Genomic DNA, 22,371 nt, shown 5'->3' on the forward strand with positions numbered 1-22,371 from the left:
TTCTTCCAGTCAGGACAGCGAAAGTCAGTTTTATAAAAGAAGTTGTTTTCTCCTTTCATAAAGGATATTTCGATAATTTCCTTTATTAATATAGTATCGCTGTTATTGCTTTTGCTCTTTTTTAAAGTATTTCGGACAAAAATATTTTGAACATTAAAAAAATCTGAAAAAGTCATTTGTTTTGGCACTAAACGTTTAGAAGAATTTTCTACGACTTGTATAAAATCATCCATATCTTCAATTGTCTAAAATTTTTTTGTCGACTGTTCTATTTTCCCATGCAAACCATTAGCCGAATAAAATTGTATGTATGTCCCTTCAGTAAGTATTTTATTGTTACAGAGTGTAATGAACAACATTCGTTATTAATATATAACAAAAGCATGTAAAACAAATACTAATTCTTATTTTGTGCTGTACAATTGTCTGCCCATAAGATTATATCTGTAGCATCTCTACACAAATCTAAAAACCTAACAAAGACACTGGCTACATCTTCACCTCTTCTTCCAGCAATCGCCTCGTGCCACAAAATGGCAAAATGTTTGTCATAATTTTTCTTTAATGAAGCAAAAGTCTCAGTAAAAACAATAAGTCTTGATGTAAAAAACGAGTCTTTTATTTTGGGCATTCTTGGCAGTAAAAAACTTTCTGCATATCCACGGCATAAACCTTGACGGCTGGATTTTCTAGGAACTGCTTGGCATCTTTCTGTTATAAGGAGCGACGTAGGTGATACTAAAGAAAAATAACCATAAAAGTTGTTGCTCGTTAATATTATGTTATTAAAATAATTATTTTATAATTAAAATCTGATGCATTAAATTTTATTGAAATAAGACAAAAGGCGGAAATATTATAGGTAGAAAATTTCAAAGATTTACCTGGTAGGTTAGATAGATTCAGCTGCTCAAAAATAATAAAATATTATCTGAAATTGAGGACAATAATTTATTATATTTAATTGCAGATACTGTATGTATATTTTGTAGGAACTTTTAAGAGAAAAGCAAAAGTAATAGTTAAAGGCCGGTAAAAGGGTATAAAAATTACCTCTGCTATGTGCTCTTTTTTAAGCTGACTATTCTCATCATTCCGAAGGTTTAGGTAAATACAGGTACCACACTTATCGGCTTCGATTTCATAAAACCCAATATTCATCTTGTCTATCTCTTCACGGTAGGTTTTGTAACAGACTTTATTTCCCGGGTGCCTTTTATTGTAATCATCGTGCATATCTTTAATTGATATTTCAGTAGAAAGGTATTTTCTATGCAGCGCGTGCTCCCTCCGGTAATGAAAAGGTTTTGGATTGCAGGAATTTATGTGATCTTTAATGGGTGTTTTGGATTTTATGTTAGATGGGGTGCGTTTTTCCCTCTGATCGTTTGAAGGGGTTGACAGCTTTATCCCATGAGGGTCTTTGCATTTTTTTTATTTTTAACATGTGGTCGACAATTGTGCTACTTTTATAACCTAAGGTCGACAAAAAAAACTTTTGACACATCTTTATTTCTTCTTCATTATTTGTATTTATTTTTTTTTAGCCGGTAAATTCTCGAGAAATTTCTACGGCTCTCTCGAATCTGTCGTTTAGCCTTTTTCTCAACAATGTGGCAAAAAAGCCACATATTTTGGCAATTTCTTCTCAAGTAACCAGAAGTGGTCGTGAATATTTTTTCTTTTATGTTCATTAAACAAATTTGTACACCGTTTGAATTCGCAAACTGGATTTCTAAGAGGATAGATATTTTTGTTTCTAGATATCCTTTGATCTAAAGTTCATGCACGCTTCATTTTTTTTAACTAAGTTTTTTCCTCCTTTATGACTTTATTTTCTTCATCAACTATTATACGCCAACTTTTAACTTAACAGAGACGCAGAGGGGAAATGCCCATAAAAACGTATTGATATTCTTCGATTCATAGGCGTGCGAAATTATTTTCTTTAATAAAACTTAATATATTTAAATAGAATAAAAATGTGGTATTTAGTAAATAAATATACTTGTAGTAATATGGTGTAAAGTTACGTAGAATAATGTTAAGTAATAAATATATGCATGAAATAAAGATTTTTTCCTATCCTGTCTATGCTAATCTTAAAAAGAAAAAAAATCAAAATATTATTGAATTACTTATTTTTTGACAATCTATTGATTTTCTTCTTTAAACTGTTAGGCCCGCGATATTTTTTAAATAAAAAGAAATGTGTTAAGCTCCAAAATTTTAGAATATTACTAGCAAGAGGTATTTAGAATTAATTTAAAAAAATAAAAAGTAACTACCTTACTAGTGATTTGTTTGAATACTTTAAAAAAATCAATTGATTGTCAAAAAATAAGTAAATCAATAAGATTTTGATTTTTTTCTTTTTAAGATTAGCGTAGGCGGGATATGAAAAAATTCTTAAAACGGGGTTATATCTCGGAGTTCGTAAATTTTAGACCCCCAGGTGATAGGGATGAATTTGTCACAAATGACCTCTAGAATCACTATGTCAAGAAATAGTTGTACTTTTCAATCACCCTGTATATATCAAAAACGTTTAAACATACATAAAATTTATTTATTACATTTCATTCTAAAATGTAATATTGATTAGTCCTCGTCACTGGTATTTTCTTCGGAATCGCTTTTATCGGATTCATCTTCACTGCTATCTTCCTCGCCAAGCTGGATAATTAGTGGTTCTACCTCTTCCATGTATTGATCAGTTTCGTAGTATTTTTTTTCAATATTTACTACATGTTTACAGCATTCAGCCCAACGTGCAGGTGTGATAGAAGCAATGCCCAGTTGTACTTGTTCTATTAAATTTCTAATGGATATGTCGCCAGTAGTGTTGCGACTACGAACAAAATGTTTCAACTGGGCCCATATCAGTTCGATTGGGTTGAGATCGCACATATAAGGTGGTGTACGCAACGGAGTATGTCCATATGAACGTAATACTCTATCTACTACGTAGTTTTTTTCATTCTCAGGTGGTTTATGTTGTTGAATCAACCGGAACAACTCCCATTTGCGTTCAGCTGGGTTGTGAGATATTCCTAAAAGTAATTTATTATTGATACCCTAAAGATATTAAACATTAGTATTTTTAATTTTTTTTTCTTTAAGTAAGTATAGAGGATGAAAAAATTTATGCATTTTGTGGCCAATAGGTAACCTATTATTATCCTTTAAAAAATAATATTTAATATATCGCGAAGTTAATGTAGAAATAAATATATCTCTAAGGACCGATTTTTTAATCCAGGGTTATCCCTAACCCCAGAGTCAAACTTATTATAAGTATATTTTCTTCTTTGATGAGTCATAAAATGCAAAACTTTACCATATCAATTGTAGCTGTTCGTAGATATTTTTTCTTTTAATATAAATACAAATAATGCGTTTTTACTTACCATTTGCCGTCAACCAATCGATCATAGTTTTCTTGGTGCTTGATTTGGTCGGCACTTTATTCTCTTGCACCGAATGATATGGTGCATTATCAAAGATGACCACTGAATTAGCCGGAATATTGGGAATTAATTTTTCCTCCAGCCATTTCATAAAATTTTCGCGATTCATTTGTCCGTGATAATCCCCAGTTGCTTGACCAGCTTTGAATATCAAACTGGCATTGGGAATAAAGCCATTCTGACAACCCGCATGAACAATAACTAAACGACCTAAAAAAATGTATATAAAATATTATGGCAAGGAAAAAAAACTTTTTATACTAAGTTTTTCAGCTAAACACTATAATTAAAACGAAATTTTAATGCTTACATTTAAACCCTCAATTTATTTAATTAACTACGAAAAATTCTTACCACTTGCTCTGATGTTACTAGTAATACCAAAAACATCAGTGCTTTGCCAACACTTTTGAAAAGTCAAATCGTTGTCGACCCAGGTTTCGTCTATATAAACTATACTTCTTCCTTCATTTCTATACTTCTGTATCGCGTTTATATATTTATACCGCCAATGAAGTATAGAGGGCCTTTCCATCAATATTTTCCTTTTGTTTTGACATTTCCTAAAATAAAACCCATTTGCTTTTAGTAAACATCTTAAAGTTTCCTTGGAATACGGAAAATCAATGGTCTCTCGCAACTTCTGTAGAAGTTTGGTCGGCGTTGGAACAATTTTTAATTCCTGGTAAAAGTTATTAATTGTGCGCCTTATAATTGGAAAATCTTCAAAGTCATTCTTAACAGAAAAGCGAGATTTTTTGTTAGGCGGTGGCACAAGCACATCATTTGGCCTATCTCTATTTCTTTTCTCATCTTGTTTATGAATCTTCTGTATAGTGGACTTAGAGACGCCAGTGTACATGCAAACACGATCGAGTTTTCTCTTTAGAGGAATTTTAAATGCATTGTTTTGAGCTTCCTCATTGCAACCTCTATAAACATTTGCAACAATTTCCATTGATTGCCCGTTTAGATGTTTTCCTTTTAAAAACCTATTTCCTTCCATCATAAGGCCAAATATAGCTTTCCGTATACAAACCTACATACAAAAAACTTTGTTTACAAAATTGAATCGGCTATAAAAATTAAAAATATGAAGTTTTTTTATGCTAGTATTTTTAGTTTACTTTTTATCTTTATCTTCTTTTTCAGTAAAGTCAAATCATACTTACTGTAAATCTTATATTTAAAAACTCAAGAAGATTATATCAATTGTCTATAAAGATAACAACACAAATTAAAACTAAATACTCAAAAACTTAAAGACAAAACGTTAAAAGAAATACAACAATAATAAATAAAAGAAAGAACCACCAACGCCAACGTCCATATAATCCAGATATTAATGGAATCCTCCCTACGCCTATGCGTAAACTAAACTTGCAGAAAACCGAAATAAATAGAACACCTGCAGATACATTATTTATTCAAAAAACCCCATCGAGAACTCCACCGTTTATCGCCTGTTGACCAATCACGATGTGATATTTCCGTATTTAATACATAGTACGCTGGCAAAATGAGGCTTTGTTGCCGCCTCGTGAATAAATCTGAGTATTTATAAAAGGGACATAATTTGTTTTACAATATAAATGTATTATAAACCTAAATAGATACATTACTACAATTTTCGAAGATAAGAATATATGTATATTATGAGATGTGAATATAGTATATATACAGGATATTTAATACTTAACCTTAGTGCAAAGAAATATTAACACATATAAAAGGATTTGGAGAGTGACAATCTGGCAAAATCTCAAAGCCATTTAATTTTTTTGCCCGCATTCTTTTCGGGCGTAAGTTCTCAGTTGCTGGACAATATATCATCCTGTTCAAGTTCAATTTCTTCAATGTTTCTTTTGGTCGCATTAATGTTGGGTATGTAATCTGGATCCTGTAGATCGTCGTCTTGATCGTCCGGATCGAAAAGGATCGAATCTTGATCCACTATTTCTTCCAAAGCACATTTTTTACTTGTCTGCATTTCCAAACATTGATCAACACTGCTTCTTGTCTTGACATTTTCAGAAAAAATCAATTGTTTAGATAAGTCCACTTACCTTATTTCTTAACAATTCTACCATTCTCCGTGTCCTATTTGAATACATTTTGATGTTACTAACGACACACAGCACGAATTAAGGTCGGGGCACACATATCCGTACCGAGGACGCACCGTGCCCGCAGCGCAGCTCGGCCGTGTCTCGGTTGTCAACAACACTATAGTAATCATATGGCGAAGTCTTAACATCAACGCACCGTGCCCGAGCATGTAGCACGCACCGCATCCGTGACGAGTGGGAATAGTTTTGTTTAATTTTCAACGGTGACGGTGCGTTGTACGGTCTCGAATGAGCAATAAAATTTAGCTATTCAAAATGGAAATTGAAAGGTTAATAGAGGAAGTAAGGAAGTTTCTATCACTGTATGTACTAATATAAAAAAATGAAAAATATAGGAATACAGATTATAAGGACAGAGTGTGGAAGAAAATTTCTTTGGAATTGAACATAAAAGGTGGGTCTAAATTTATAAAACATATTTTTAATAAATTTAAATCGAACAATTGTTAAATAATTTGTAGTATATTAGGTAGATTTTGGCAACATCCGGTTGTCTAGATGAGCGAATTTGTTTTAGTAAGCGGCTATTATAGTTTGTTCCAGTTGTAATTATTTTATACACCGTGAAATTGATTCTTTTTTCTAAAATGCATTACAGCCCATTTTACAAAAACCAAACGAAGATTGAGGTTGATATTTAAAGGTGTGTAAGATCAGGTGTAAAAAAATGACCTATAATCTATATAGAAAATGTTCTAATTCATATTTTAGGATAGGAGACATGCAGTTTTTTGAAAAGCTTTTATTTAACTTGCAATGTATCTATGTATGTATGCATGTACATATGTAACTAACTATGTATGTTCGGTGCAAATCTTGAAACTCAAATTTGACCAACTTCCAGTTGTCCGATTTTGGTGAAATTTGGAACATATACAGTAGCGGCCAAAAGTAGAGAAACTTTTGATTATTTTTAAAAAAATATTGATAGATTACTTTTTAAAAATATATTTTATTGTTTTAGGTGGAACACAAATACAACATAAAAAATAAATAACTAGTGTATAAGAAAATTATTTATAAACCCACAAAAAATTTTTTTTTTATTTTTTAAGCGGTCAAAAGTAGAGAAACTTAAGCAAAATATTACAAATACTTAAAATAAACCTAATATTTGGTAGCAAAACCTTTGTTTTTAATAACTTCTGCACATCTTCTGGGCATCGACTCCAACAATTTTACAATTTTTTCTTCTGGTATTTCCTGCCAGGCCTGCGATAATGCGCAAAACAGTTCTTCTTTGTTTTTAAATTTTTCGGGATATTTACGCCTAACATCTAACTCCAATTGTTCCCATAGGTTTTCAATGGGATTTAAGTCGGGGCTTTGTGGAGGCCAGGCTAAAACGTTGAGCTGTTCCTCCGCAAAAAAATCTTTAACAATTTTAGCTGTATGTTTAGGATCATTATCCTGTTGAAATTTCCAAATTAGTGGAAGGTTTTCTTCGGCGTAAGGTATCATATGATTCTTGAGGATCTGTAAATATTGATATCTGTCCATAATACCCTCAACTTTTATTAGCGGACCTAGTCCATGCCCAGAAAAAGAACCCCATACCATGACATTACCTCCACCATGTTTTATGGTTGGCCTAGTGTATTTAGGATTGAATCTTTGATGTGGGGGACGCCTTACATACTTTATTCCATCCGACCCAAATAAATTAAATTTACTTTCATCGGACCAAAGTATGTTTTTCCATTGGTTATAAGTCCAAGTGGAATGTTCTCTAGCAAATTTTAAACGAGCATGCCGATTTTTCTTGGAAATGAATGGTTTCTTTGCCGGTCGTCTGGCTTGGAGGTTTCCTTCGCCTAAGCGTCTTCTTATGGAACGGATGGATAGTGAAATGGAAGGGTTTCCTTTCTTAATATCCACGGCAGTAAAGAAAGGATTTTTTTGGGAACATCTTCTTATTACTTTATCATCTGAAGGAGTAGTCTTTCGCGGCCTTCCGGTCTTAGGTTTAATTAAAGAACCTCCACGTTCTTTGTACATCTTGATTTGTTTAGATATAACACTTTTATTAAGCTTTAAATCAATTGCAATTTGATTTTGTTTCAATCCATCTTGATATTTTTTTATAATTAGTTCTTTTAACTGAACTGACAAATGAATACCTCGTGGCATCTTACTCGACTAATACTAACACACGACTAAAATATTATTCTCTTTATTCAAAAACTGTTTGTTTAGGAATGATCGGAAAAAAAGTTTCTCTACTTATGGCCGCAAAAAAATGAAAAATATTTTGGTATTTTCGTCATGTGTTAAAGAATGTGTTTATTTTTATATCATTATAAGTAACTTAAGGTACCCAATGATTTAGTGATGAAATTAAAACTTTTTATTTAACCTATTAATTAATTTTTTAAAAAATTAAAAGTTTCTCTACATTTGGCCGCTACTGTACGTAATTCCGGAGACAATAAAATATAGTACTATTTAGTACTAAAATTAACTAAGGTTAGTACTTCTATATGAATAAAAAAATATTAATGAATTTTTCGAAATAAAACTTCTTCAAGTTAAAGTTTTTATGCAAAAATTTTAACTTAATTTTTACTTAAATAACTCGTAACGATAGTTGTATACGCAAATTCCAATTACTCAATATACTAGGTTTTTATTTAGTTTTTAAATTTACATAAAAAAAGGTTACAAAGTTTAATTACCAATATTTTTACCACTAGATTATACATTAGTTGTTTGGGATTTTCGTCTTAGAAAATATTTTTTTACGGCGAAGAAACCAAATAACTAGTAAAAAACATGAATTTGACACGATCTAGATTTTATTTACTACATTTTAGCGAAAAAAATGCAATATCTAAAAAAACTGGCAAATCTGATCCATTAATTGAATTATTTAAATTGCCAGGGCTGTATTTTCCTGCCAATCTACGCTGCCCTCTACAGAACTAAAGAAATTTTTTAGTTGTTCTCGTATTGCCAATGCTGTATTTGTTGATCATTGCCAAATTTCGAGAACATTTTTCTTTGAAATAAATTTAATGTACCAACCCAATTAAGTTTCGATCCAAACTGAATACTTTGAAGTGCTTCGTGACCGTCCAATGCGATGCGGGATGCGGCCGTGTGTCGGAGATGTGTGTTTTGGGAGATAACGCACCGAGACACGGCCGAGCTACGCTGCGGGCACGGTGCGGTCTCGGTACGAATATGTGTGCCCCGACCTTTACGACAACGAAGACTGACTTGACCGCACTTGGCAGAGGATTACGAAATACTAAATTAAAACAATGGCAAAACAGGGTATATGAAACGCATGCCTTATTCTGCCCTAATTCCGTTGATAAATATTGTAAAGTGTTGCCAAGGCAAAGTAATGTATGAGCAAATACATTCTTTTGCCTTGGTACGACAAAAAAAAATAATTTAATTAACAATATTTTGTAAGGTTAGAGCGTATACATTATTTTGCCTTGGTACAAATCCCAAAAAAATGTCGAGTACATTCTTTTGGCTTGGGACAGTACCAAAAAAGTGCATATACATTAATTTGACAGGGCCATTATCTCCCTTATTTTTTAAGCTATAAAAATTCTAAAAATATTCACTTAATGCAGGAAAAAATCTGATTCCAAATATCCAAAAAACTAATTTTTGCATTTTTTGCGAGTACATCATTTTCCCTTGGCACGGCAGAGGCAGTCTTGTTTTCTTATGTTTTCATCAAATTTTAAAGATTATAATTGCATGTATTTCAATCCCGAATATGTATTGTAAAAGATAGTGTTAAGCTGTACATACTGTATATGTATATATATACTGTATATATACTGTACAGGGTGACCCAATAAGACTGTTCCTCGGCCATATCTCGAGAACTGTTCGTAAAAAAAATTAAAAAAAAAAAAAATTATTAGGTAAATCGGTCATGAAAAATCGTTGGAAAATATTTTCAAGTTCTAAAAATTACCACCAGAGGGCGTAATTGCCATCTTAAATTTTAAAATTGCATTTTTCTTTAAATTTCGCATAACAACCAAATTTTTTTTTTTACATTTTTAAAGAGAACCAGGTTATCTATGATTTTCGTAAAATAAAAACATCAGCCATTTCAAAAACAAAGATGGTGGAGCGCGTTCAGTTGTTTTTGCAATAACTTGCTTTAACTTCTTAACGGTTTGACCGATTTTAACAAATTTGGTATCGTTAAAAAGAGCATTCCTTGGGCAATAAGAATCAACCAAAATATAGTTGATTTAATTGAATCCTTTTCCGCCTGGGGGCTAACTTTGACACCATCACCCAAAATCCTAAAAAAATCAAAAAAATCAAATGGAATGATATGACTTTTTCTTTATGAAAAAATAGCCAAATAACATCCAAAGAGGCCAGTGAAAACCGTTTGTCAAAATGTCTTTCCTAACCGCAAATATTGGGAAAATAAGGAAAAAAAACGCATCCCGAGCGTAATAGTCAATCATAGATAACCTGGTTCTCTTTAAAAATGTAAAAAAAAAATTTGGTTGTTATGCGAAATTTAAAGAAAAATGCAATTTTAAAATTTAAGATGGCAATTACGCCCTCTGGTGGTAATTTTTAGAACTTGAAAATATTTTCCAACGATTTTTCATGACAGATTTACCTAATAATTTTTTTTTTTTAAATTTTTTTTACGAACAGTTCCCGAGATATGGCCGAGAAACAGTCTTATTGGGTCACCCTGTACATACCTATTTCTGCTTAAAAAATCCGCCTATGATGAAATAAGCAAACATTATGAAGTGTTGCGCTGTACATCTGCGTTAAAAAAAAAGTTCTAATATTCCATCTTACTATCCGGTTTAAAGTCGAATTTTCATTTTTATTCCTTTTTCTATTCCTGCTCCTTTAAATAGGAGGGAGTGTGTTGAAATCAATTTTTTTTAAAGGTCATTACATTTTTTTAATGCCGCTTCGACGTAGGCAAAGGCAAAGTAAAACAGATACTACTAGTTTTCTCTCGCTATTAATCTTCTCGTTATTGCTTGATGCTATAATAAAGCAGTAGGCAACTACTTTTTTACGTAACTAGCTATATACTGTAAATGATACACTAAAGAGTAGGATTTATATGAAAAATTAAAAATATAAAAAAATGCTAATTTTTTTTTAATTTTACGTATATTAAATTACTTTTTAATATGAAAGTAAAATTGTATATTAAAGATTTTAAAATAAAATAAAATTAAATTAATCGAGATAATCGTTATATAAGTCCTTGTCGACATCCGGAGCCTAATTTGGATAAATTTTCCCAAATGAAAAAACCAACCGGCATAAAATGAGTTTTCTCCATCTTATTGTGTTTTCTTTCTTGTTTACTACATTTTACGCAAACATAACAATCTTAGAATCACGTCGACTAAGTCGTATCTAAGCCGTGATCTTCTGGAAATTGTATTTTTCTGGCATACTTTACCGAAATAAGACAAAAAATATATAGTTTTTTTATCGTTCCTTAGAATAGATACTCAGACTGAAATAAAAATTGTACTTTTCGGAAATATTTTACTCAATTACAACGAAAAGCTTTATTTTATCGCCATTACTTGTAGCATTTTATTTTTCTATTTCTTATGTTCACTAACGCTCCATTGATATTTCATTAATTTCAATAATTATATTAATAATTTCAGTCAACTTCTTTTATCGATATTTCTTTAAATTCACACTGTCAATGACACATTACTACTGTAACGCATCACTCTCCTGGTTTTATTATTCATGCTTTCTGTTGACGGTCCGTCACTCTTCTGGTTGGTCTTAATTAATGTTTTCTCTGATTGGATTGACATTGACAGCTCAGGCGAGAGGTGGGGTCGTAACTTATTTAGTCGGTACTGCATCCATTTTTCGAGGACTTGTTCCCGTGCATAGAATAATATTGAGGGGGTATAGAATATCCCGTGCATAGAATATCCGAATATCCCGTGCATAGAATAATATGTTCCCGTGTCGCAGGTAGAAGCGCACGTAAAAGGCCAATTTTTTTTTTTCGAAATTTGTGAAGCAGGAAGTGGCCAATATGGTTTATAATTTATAGTCCTTAATCTTGTTCCTTTAGGGAACTGTTTATTTCATAATTCTGGTGCAGGATGCCCGAGATTTTGATAGATAATGAAACTTAGCAAGGTAAGTGTGTCACATTTTGAACGCCATTCATTTTTTTATCGACAGTGAATACAATGGCAACTATTGTTTTAGGGTTTTACTTTTCCGTTTTCCTCTTTATTCTTCTTCAATCGTTGATGGCTACAGGCTGTTGATTTCCCCGGGAAATTGCTGAAAGCGGTGGAGCTGGAGCCAGAGTTAGAGCTAGTATTAGAGATGCCCAGTTCAGATAGCTAAGCTACCAATGGCACACATTTACAGCCTTGATTTTGAAGGCTAACCGTTCATTTCTTGGAGGAATATGCAGGCCAGTTTATTCCATTTATATAAATATTATTAACCATAGATTTGTCTCACATATTTAAATTTTTATTAATATACCTTTAATTTCAATTTATTGCTACAAATATTTAATCAATATCATAATTTAATACGTCAATTTCTTATCTATAATTTTAGTTATTTTTGTTCAGTATTTTTCAGTACCTTTTTCAGTAGTTAAGTAGATATAACTCGGTTAAGGCTAATGTACCTTAGGTAAAAATGTTCATGAACTTTCCCCTGCGTAATACAAATATATACTAAAAACTTTAATAATTGCAATTTATTTTTCAAGTGCTGAAATCTACCTAGTAGCTTAATCATAATTTAAATGTTACTTTTGACGAACTTATTTTATTAAATCATATCAACATTATTCATATTTTAATTCATAATAAATTATTAAAATTTAACAGATTAGAAAATGAGGTGTATACATATCTTTGATGTAAATATAATTTGGTTGTATTGTTAAGATATTTTTTTTGTTGCCTCTTTAAATCTACTTTATCCAGGGTCATTTAATTGTTAATTGAAACCTATATACCAAGTCTTTTTTCTTAGTTTTCTCTCATTTATAAAAAAAAAAAACTAAGTGGCGCCCTCTTATTTAATAGTTATAATCAAGTTTAGATTCTTTAATAGCCAGTCATAAGTGAACCTTCGAACAATCCCAAGCCTCCAATAATTCTGAGCTACCGTCTGCAAACTCTTGGCAAAATAGTAACACTGTAAAGTTAACGCCGCATACTTACAACACTTTAGACTGAGATAGAGATATGAAACTTAAAAATTAACGTTAATGAAGTTGATGAAGAAATAGCCTAAATTACCGACATTTTCAACAAAATCTATAACTCTGGAAATATCCTCGGAAAATGGCTACAATCAGAATTTATAGCGTTGCCCAAGAAACCTGGAGCAAAAAAGTGCGAGGAATTTTGAACCATCAATTTAATGAGTCATATGCTAAAATTGATTCTTAAAATAATCTACAAAAGAATTTACAACAAATGCGGAGAATAGATATCCGAAGACCAATTTGGTTTTACAAATGCAGTCGGAATGCAAGAGGCACTCTTTGGAAATCAAGTCCTAATCTAGAGATGCAGGGACGTTAACTGTCATGTAAACGAATATCTAATCGATTATTAAAAAGTGATAATAAATGATAAATATATCAGCTTAATTTCAAATCTCTACTGGAATCGGACAGCATGTGAAAATACAACGTGTGGTCAGACGGGGATGTGACGAAGCCCTTAACGAAGTAGAAAAAGGTAGTAAGCCCTTTTGAACGGAATCAGTCTGAATAATATTTAATACGCTGAAGTTGCCATGTTGATAGAAGATGGAAAGCTTGGAAGCACTGCAAAGAAGTTAATGAACCATATCTGATGTCTCAATATCAATGTAAAAAAAATGAAACCAATGATCATGGACAAAAGAGATGTAAATGGAAATCCCCTATATGTCGACAGAACTCAAATTAAACGTGTTCAAAAATATTGCAACCTTGGCACCATCATAAATATACAATGGGATAATGCATAAGAAATAAAATATCGTCTAAGAAAAGCAAGGACGGTATTTCACAAAGTGAGTGCCATCTTCAAAAGTCACAACATATCTCTTGAAACAAAACTAAGGCACTTAAGATGCTATGTCTTTTCTGTTGTATTGTATAGCATAGAATCATCACATAAAAAATGTTAAGGAGAATGAAAGAAGATCTAGAAGCCATGTCCATCATTAAAGAAAGAAAACTAGAATACCTGGGTTATGTTATGAGAAATAAAGATCGATAATGCCTACTGCAAAGTATAGTAGAAGGAAGAAAAAGTTTGAATTAGAAGTTGTAATAGAAGTTGCAATCTACAAACTTAGTTTAGGAAAAGCTCAGTAGAACTGTGTTGAGCTATTATGCTAAAATGTTTTTTGTCTGTTTTTTGTTTATTTGAGCCTTTTATTTAAAAAATGATATGTTGTTAAGTTTGTTTATTAGAGTTTTATTTCTGATTTTTTATTATATTTTTATCAGAGTTGATATTTTATTTTTTCAGCATATTAAACATTTTAAGATTACAATTCTATGCGGGTTTTACACATTGTCATGTCTGTAAAACCCGCATTAAAATAAATATTTTTAAAATGCCTGGATTTTCGCCTAATATTTTGGGACATTTTGTCGCCAAGCGACGCAACTCCCACGAAAGTCAGATGTTTACTAATCCCGTCCTCGGGCCGGCCGGGGCGGTGCTCTGTCGCACTGGCGGCTAGCGACAAGTTTTCCACTTTGGCTTTCACATTGCGCGCATGCGTTAACATTTGGCGCAATATTTAAATAGAGAAATATACTTAAATAACGTGCATAGGACTAAAGGAGAGGTAAGAATTTAGAACTTTTTATTTTTAGTTTATATTCACACTATACACCAGGTGTATTTTAGTTTATTAAAAAAATGCGCTGAAACTTGAAGTCGAAGTCTAAAATCGCAATAAATGATTTTAAATATATATACCCTAATAGGGTATTGGTATGTCAGTAAAAATATTACATTGGATTAATTTTAGTTAACCCATACTATTGGAAAATTGAACTTTAAGATTTTTATTAAGATTTTGGAAATATAATTGTTTTAAGCGTTTTAATATTTTAGCGCTTAAAATACGTTTTAAATTAATGCCTTTCGTTACATTTTCTTTTAGTTCGAGAATAAACATTATTTTGACAGATAAAAATGTAATATGTTAAGTGCTCTTTTTAACTTAATTTTATTAAAGAAAAGATAAAAATAAAACTACTTTTATCTGATTAATAAAATCAAATTTTATGTTATATAGATTTAATAACATATCAAAATAAACAGCTAAATTATTCTCGAAGTAGCATATTTAGTGAAATTTTATTGACTTCTTCGCTATCCGGTTTCGTTATCCCGTCTTTTTTTGAGCCTCCTACATGTTTTTTTTTCTTCTTAAACATTCGTCGTTATTGAGCAATCTTCTTATTATGAGGTATGACATTTTTATTTATTTTGCTATTTTGTTTATTCCTTAAATCTCTGAATGCTCTTATTTTGGGCACAAGGGAAACTAATGTTTGTGTTGCTATATCCAATTCTTCATAACTTTTAAGACTGTTAATAGTTTCTGATATTTCCAGTTTTAATTTCTCTTTGTCATTTTTAAAATTTTCAATTTGGTTTGCCTTTTTCTTCGATAATGCATTGATTATTGGTTTTTCCTCATTAACGTTTTCGTTTTCGTCAATCATCAATTCGGGTTTATCATCATCTACAAAACAAAACTTAGAAATCTAAGTTGTTTCAAGAAGAATAAAAGCCAGACTCATAATTTAATCCAATCCAATAAATCTACTAACTAATAAATAGTAAAAGGTTTGTCGTACTTAATGATCTTCTTTATTTTTTAAGCAATACCTATAGGTATATTACCATCAAATTACCATTAATAAAGGTACCTAAAATATCTTGCGGTTGATAAGTAAGTAAGCAGTATATTATTTAACCTGTATCATTCTTATCAAGTGAAATAAATGGCTTATGGAATATAAAGGCTATTTAAGTTTGATAAACCTCTATTGTACCGGGTAACTTCGTATAAAGTACTACCCTCAATTATTGTGGCTCTATTTTTACAGGTGAAAAATTTCTTTTTTGTAGGTGTAAAATAGGTAAAAAATAAAATATATAACATATTTTGACATATACAGGGTGTTCACAAAAAGTCTGGCATTAAAATGTTATACTTTTTTAAATGGAACACCCTGTATATTATTTGTATAAAATACCAAGTATTTATTATAAAATTCCAAGAATTTTAATATATCACATATCATACTTTAATGCAACTGTTTTGAAATACAGGGTGTTGAAAATGGAATTTTTATAGCTTTGAGGGTTCTAAAGCTGATACTGTTAAAGATAGAGAAAAACGGATTTCACTTTCCTAACTTAACTCTTTAAGACCTTTTGAGGTTAATGTCAAATATTATTATGTAAGTAAAAAAATCTCATTTTCAAAGCTTTTCATTTTTTAAAACTGGTTGAAAAAGGTTGAATTTAAGTATGACATGGTTTATTTTAAAAGATTATGATCATCTAATGTTTATAACCAATTTTACTCACATCACTAACAATATGTTGTACTACTAACACCAACATTGTTATAACCAAAATGGTTTTTGCACAACACCATTACACCAAACCAACCCAAAAACATTCAGAATACCTTGTACAAGAAAAACTAACATGATGATAAAAATATGATTGACATTTAAATATAAGGTTGAAGAATTGCTTGAACGGGCAAGTTTTTAAATTCATTAATATTTGAATCCTCTTATACGTATAATGAAAGAAAATCATTAAAACTAACTTGCCATTAATGAATTTAAAAATTTCAGGTTTTATTTTTCAGATAATACATATAGTTACCTACCATAATACTGCCCCGTTTCCTGATAATCCTGATTACCAGTCCCATTAACATTTTGAGATTTTAAAAACCTGCATAGAAGGTGTATGACGTATGTATTTGCACATGTTCCATTTGATTGAAGAATCCAAGCATGAACAGGTATACCTATGAATACATTTATTTTGACACTGATTACACACCAATTTGCAGTTACAATCTATCTGCCGTTCTTCAATTTGATATAGATCATTTGTGGACGATGATGGTATAATCCAGCCATTTTTATTTACTATTACTGAAGACACATTTAAGGTTTCACTGGTTTTATGTCTAATTCTTAATTCTTTTAATTTGTTGGAAATTTTTCCCTTATTTAAGACAATTAAAGATTAAATAGCTTGTCCCTGACAAACTTCATTAAAATATAAATAGCATAGTCAAGGCGCTTATTTATTTTTTAGTGTGAAGTATACCCGCTCTCTAAAACTTTATATAAGGATTCAGGTTTACAAAAATTACCATACAAAAACTTCAAAACAACAACAAAAATGTTAGGGTATGGTTCACCAGATTTATGCGCAAACGTACAATGCGAAAGCCAAAGTGGAAAACTTGTCACTAGCCGCCAGTCTCTGTCGCAGGCACTCGTACATGCGCGACATTGCAAAATTTCGCCTCTATGCGGTTTCCTATAAGGAACGAACGAAAACACGATCTGTATAAGAATACGTGTTATTACTCATTCGTTAATATTCAAAGAACTTTATCGGTTGCAATTTAGACTCTTCGAAAATCTGGTTGTATTCGCTTAAATAATGATTTGCGTATATTTCGTTGACCCAGAACCTCCTATTTCTTTTGTTAAATATAATTAATTTCAATACTGAATTTTCAGCGCTAGATAAAATCCTTCTTCGATATAAAACTTTAAATTAATGACGTTCATGACCTGTGCTTTAATAATTAAAACTTATGAAATTGATTTTAATCGCGCGAATTTTATAAATACCAGGAAACCACTAATTTTTCGCGTGAATTCGTTGGATTTTGCGCAAAGGCAATTCACGCGAAATCGCTTGCACTGTAACCGTAGCCTTAGTAATATCTGGTCTTTCCATGCCATGTTTTGAGAAGAAAGGGAATGTATTTGGATAAGCTTCTCGCTATCTCGGGTAAAAATGATTTTTCGTATTTAAATTGTGAAATATCCATTATTAAATAAGTATTCCTTAAGAATGCTGGTATTAATATTCATGTAACAAAGGCCTTTTGCCATTAACCTTTTGAATAATATTATGTAGATACGTTATGTACACATTGAAAATAAAGGGAGTAAATGGCGACCCTCGTCGGTGCAGTCCTTGACCGGTTAATCTAGGGTCCAAGTAATGTATCTAACAGTCTAGAGAAATTATCTTATTGATAAAGATATTTATTTGTAACAAAGAATCTAAAAATATTAAATGTCAACATTTTATCAACCAATCTTTAAAGCTTAACATTATCGTAAGCACTAAATATATCCAAAATAAAACGGATAAATATTAATTTTTTTGTAAACAAATTTTGTATATCTACCGTTAAATGAGCAATGTAATCATTAACGCCCTTAAAACCAAATTATGTTTTAATTATTTGATTATGTGTATACAGGGTGATTTTCAACCTATGCGCATAAACTTGGGAAATGGTAGATGAAAATCAATAATGAGTAATAATGAGAAAAAAATGTAGTAAAATATTTTCGGTTTTCGAAATAAAGTTAAACAAATGTCAACAGAACGTGTATCAGACGAACTTATTTTGTTTATTGAACTGATAGTAAACAAGTCATAATTTTTGGAATTTGTTATTTGGATTCTTTAGCAGTACTTAGTTTATTGGTGGCTGTGATCGTTTTCGATCGTTATTTTCACACGAACAAAATAAAAGCGTCAAATGTAATGGCGCACATTTTTACAAACGAAGAACTTGACATGGTTTTAGTTTACGGAGAAACGCATCAGAATGCAGTGGCAACAGCTGATCTGTATGCCCAAAGATTTCCCCGAAGATATCACCTGAGACGTGGGGCTTTCTTATGTGTTATTCAGCGGGGTAGAAAAACTGGCAATTTACGGCCGCAGCCTGGACAAGATGGAGGAGCTATTAGACCTAGGCACATTCTAAATCTGGAGGAGGATCTTTTAGAAGTTATTGAAGAACAATCTGGAATGAGCACTAGGACAATTGCAGCGCGATTTGGAATATCGCAATCTACAAGTACAAATTTTAAGGTACGTGTTGCCGTACCCGTTTCATGTGCAGAGGGTACAAGCCCTACTTCCAAGAGATTTGCCGCTTCGAGTACACTTTTGTGAGTGGTTGTTACATCACCAACAGTTAAGCCCAAACTTTACCATGAACATTTTAGTTACGGACGAGGCAAATTTTACACGCAATGGAATTTTCAACTTTCATAACACTCATTACTGGGCTTTGGAAAATCCGCATATTACACGGAGAACATATTGACTGGTGCTCGGTATTTAGAATTTTTGCGCAACAATTTACTAGTGCTCCTTGAAAATGTGAATCTCAACGTTAGGCAGAACATGTGGTTTCTTCATGATGGTGCTCCACCACATTTTTCACGACCAGTGCGACAACATTTAGATCGTGTGTTTCCCGGACGATGGATAGGCCGTGATGGTCCAATTGGGTGGCCCCCTCGCTCGCCTGACCTTAATCTATTAGACTTTTATTTGTGGGGCCATATGAAAACAATGGTGTATGTAAACGAAGTTGATACTGAGCAAGAGCTACGACATCGCATAAACGCTGCCAGTGGCGCAATTCGCCTACAGCCTGGTTTGGCCCGTGCATGTACGTCTTCATGGATTCGACGAGCTCAAGTTTGTATCGAAAATAATGGAAACAACTTCGAACGGTTGCCTTAAATTAGTTTAAATTAAACACGTTAAGAAATACGCGTTTTTTATTTAAAAAAATATGGATATCTCCAAAACTAAAAATATTTTACTACATTTTTTTTTCACTATTACTCATTATTACTCATCAGCTATCATTTCCCAAGTTTATGCGCATAGGTTAAAAATCACCCTGTATTCTGCCTACCATTCTTATTTATACCGAAGTTTACAGAATATGCTACTATAGTATACAGGGTATCCCAGATAAAATGATATACAAGGAAATTTCGTAAACGATAAGGGATATAGCTCTGGTTAAGTGGGGAAAAAGTTGTATATAGCGAATAAAATTTGGTAGTTTTCGGTATTAACACTTAATTAACATAAATCTTAAGAAAATATACCAAAAAATAATTATTTAAAATGTCATACCTATTACAATGGTCAATAACTTTCAAAATATCACAATTATTTTAAAAGCTTAAAAGTGTTGACAGACCGAAACATCGCTATGACAACAATCCCGACATTGGTTTTCACAGGTGAAAAAATGTTTTATTTTTGAATAAATTTATGCTTTCCACCATATTAAGATAGGGTTGTTTATACATGGTTGAAGAGGCTTTTTTATGTGCTATTGAACAATGTATAAATGCAATATGGTGTCCATAAGAAATAATAAAATTGACTATGGTTGCAAAAAATCTAAAATGTCTAGAAAAACATATTTAACTTCAATCGATTGGTCATAGTAGGTAACCCAAAACTACTAAATCTTATTAAAATCGAATTCGAGATGGCGACAATATTGCAGGTTTTTTAAAAACCTAATTTTTAGATTTAGCCCGATATTCTGAAAAGCCCTGTAGATATCGTGGATCTTAAGGACGATACTGTTTACCGGAAGGCAGGCCTTTCAGTTTACAATCCGGAAGGCTAAACCTGTACCCCCAGCTAATGTATACACATTACTTATTATCCAACGGCTTTGTTCAGTTTTTTAAAAACGTTCTTAGCGGGAACTAGACATGATTTCAGACAACTATCTTACGTTAATAGGGCTGGCAATAGCTTTGTTACCTAAAGAACATACAAAAAAAAACGCAAGCATTCTAAATGGGCCAAACAGTGGTTAATAAATCGACACGTTACTTCCCACACTTATCTCATAAATGAATTACGACTGAAACCTGATGATTACAGAAACTATCTTCGTATGGATGAAAATTCCTATACGGAATTGCTAGAACTTGTAACCCCATTAATTCAAAAGGAAGATACTTTGATGAGGTTAGCAATTAATCCTCATGAGCGATTAAGTACTACCATAGAATAACCAGACAAATCTCTCGTTAGCCTATGGTATTATGTTAGATCATCATTTGGGTATATATCTCAAGTAACATTTTCTCAAGCAGTTGGTTTTTAAAGTTGCCTTTTAGCCGCACCAAGTTTCTGCAATAGTTATTGGCTTGCTTGATGGAACTATTTAGGTTAAATTTTGTGCTAATAGGAACTAGGAACCTTAGGTAAATTAAAAATCTAATTAGTTCTAGTCAAGTGTCAACAATAATGTTGTTATGAAGAGGTTATATTTCAGCATTAATTTGGCAATCAAAATTCTAATATAGAACGATTTTAGCATTAAAATTACCTATTCAGAACCATATTGTCTTGAATCAATTGCCTAACTATTTGGCACTTTATACGGCCTATTCCGGAAAATATAGCATTTTTTACCACCTAAAGGACTTGCTAAAAGTCATATGGATAATAAGATAACTTTATGGGATAAGGTTTAACCAACTAGTCACAATAAAACACAGTTTGCGGACGGTCGCGACTATTAAATCCTACGTCATTTATTCTTAGAATACAGGGACAAAATTGTAAAAAGTGGTAATTTTAAAAGAAAAGTGAAGCGAAATTTCCAACGAATTACAACTGGTCAGGTAAATATGACAAATAAAATATTGACAATTTTGGTAGATTATAACGTAAAAAAAAAATTAGTTTGCAACACTCCGAAAAGGTAACTCCGATGTTTACTCTACAATTTTCAGATATATCTGTGTTGCCTCTAAAATTAACATTCATTTTAGACGTTCCATGGTTTATCTATGCTTAATATTGTTTAATTTTAGGTGTAGCAATTCTCAACATGGATGCCAAAAGTGTACCATTGTTGGAGAGTACTCCCATATAACGCACACTAATTACTATCCCAATAAGAAATTTTCAAAAAGAACTGATGAACAATTTCGCTTGAAGACAGATACATACCATCATAAAACTGACTCTGTGATCTTGAAACTTCTAATTAACATAATAGATTGTTTTCCAGTAGCTGACTCTCATCATTTGATAGATTTGGAAGTAATGAAACGATTGTTAACAGGTAATGATGTTTTTATAGATATGTATGTTAATGCTTGTACTGGGCCGTTCTAACATTATTTTTAATATTAGGTTGGCGTGATGGTACTTATAAAAATAAATCCTTAAAATGGCCTGCAAAAGTAACGGAAAGTGTATCGAAGCAGATGCTAAATATAAAATTACCCAAAGAGCTTCATAGAGCGACTAGAGGGCTTGATGTTTTGTCCTACTGGAAAGAATTGGAGTATAAAAGTTTTCTTTTGTATATCGGAATTACTATTTTAAGAGATGTACTAGCACCTCATGTTTATGAACACTTTCTTGGTTTATTTTGCGCTATAACAATTTGCTCTACAGATTTTTACTCAGAATATCTTCATGTCGCTGAAGCATTATTAGACCGCTTTGTTTATTGTTATTCAAGTATATACGGTGAATACTTTATTACAAGTAACATCCATAATGTAACACATTTGATAGATGACGTTAAAGTGCTGGGAAATTTAACAAAATTTTCCGCCTATCCTTTTGAATCAAAATTATATGAAATTAAAAACATGATAAGAAATGGCAATAACCCGTTGGCTCAAATAG

The 22,371-nt window shown here is 31.8% G+C and overlaps 1 protein-coding gene across 2 annotated transcripts in view; it reads right to left on the reverse strand.

Annotated features, from left to right (window-relative positions):
* LOC126734760 (guanylate cyclase 32E) overlaps positions 1 to 22,371 on the reverse strand; it is a 261,555-nt gene that overhangs the window by 169,341 nt on the left and 69,843 nt on the right. The window contains exon 1 of one of the 2 annotated variants that reach the window (XM_050438481.1): positions 5,537 to 5,588. The exons of the other annotated variant lie outside the window; for it this stretch is intronic. Coding sequence (XP_050294438.1) covers positions 5,537 to 5,584 — 48 coding nt within the window. The 5' untranslated portion in view covers positions 5,585 to 5,588. Of the gene's footprint in view, positions 1 to 5,536; positions 5,589 to 22,371 lie in introns of those variants that run through there. 2 annotated transcript variants of the gene reach the window in all.

Source organism: Anthonomus grandis, chromosome 4, assembly GCF_022605725.1.
Source record: "Anthonomus grandis grandis chromosome 4, icAntGran1.3, whole genome shotgun sequence".
In the NCBI taxonomy this organism is placed as follows: Eukaryota; Metazoa; Arthropoda; class Insecta; order Coleoptera; family Curculionidae; genus Anthonomus; species Anthonomus grandis.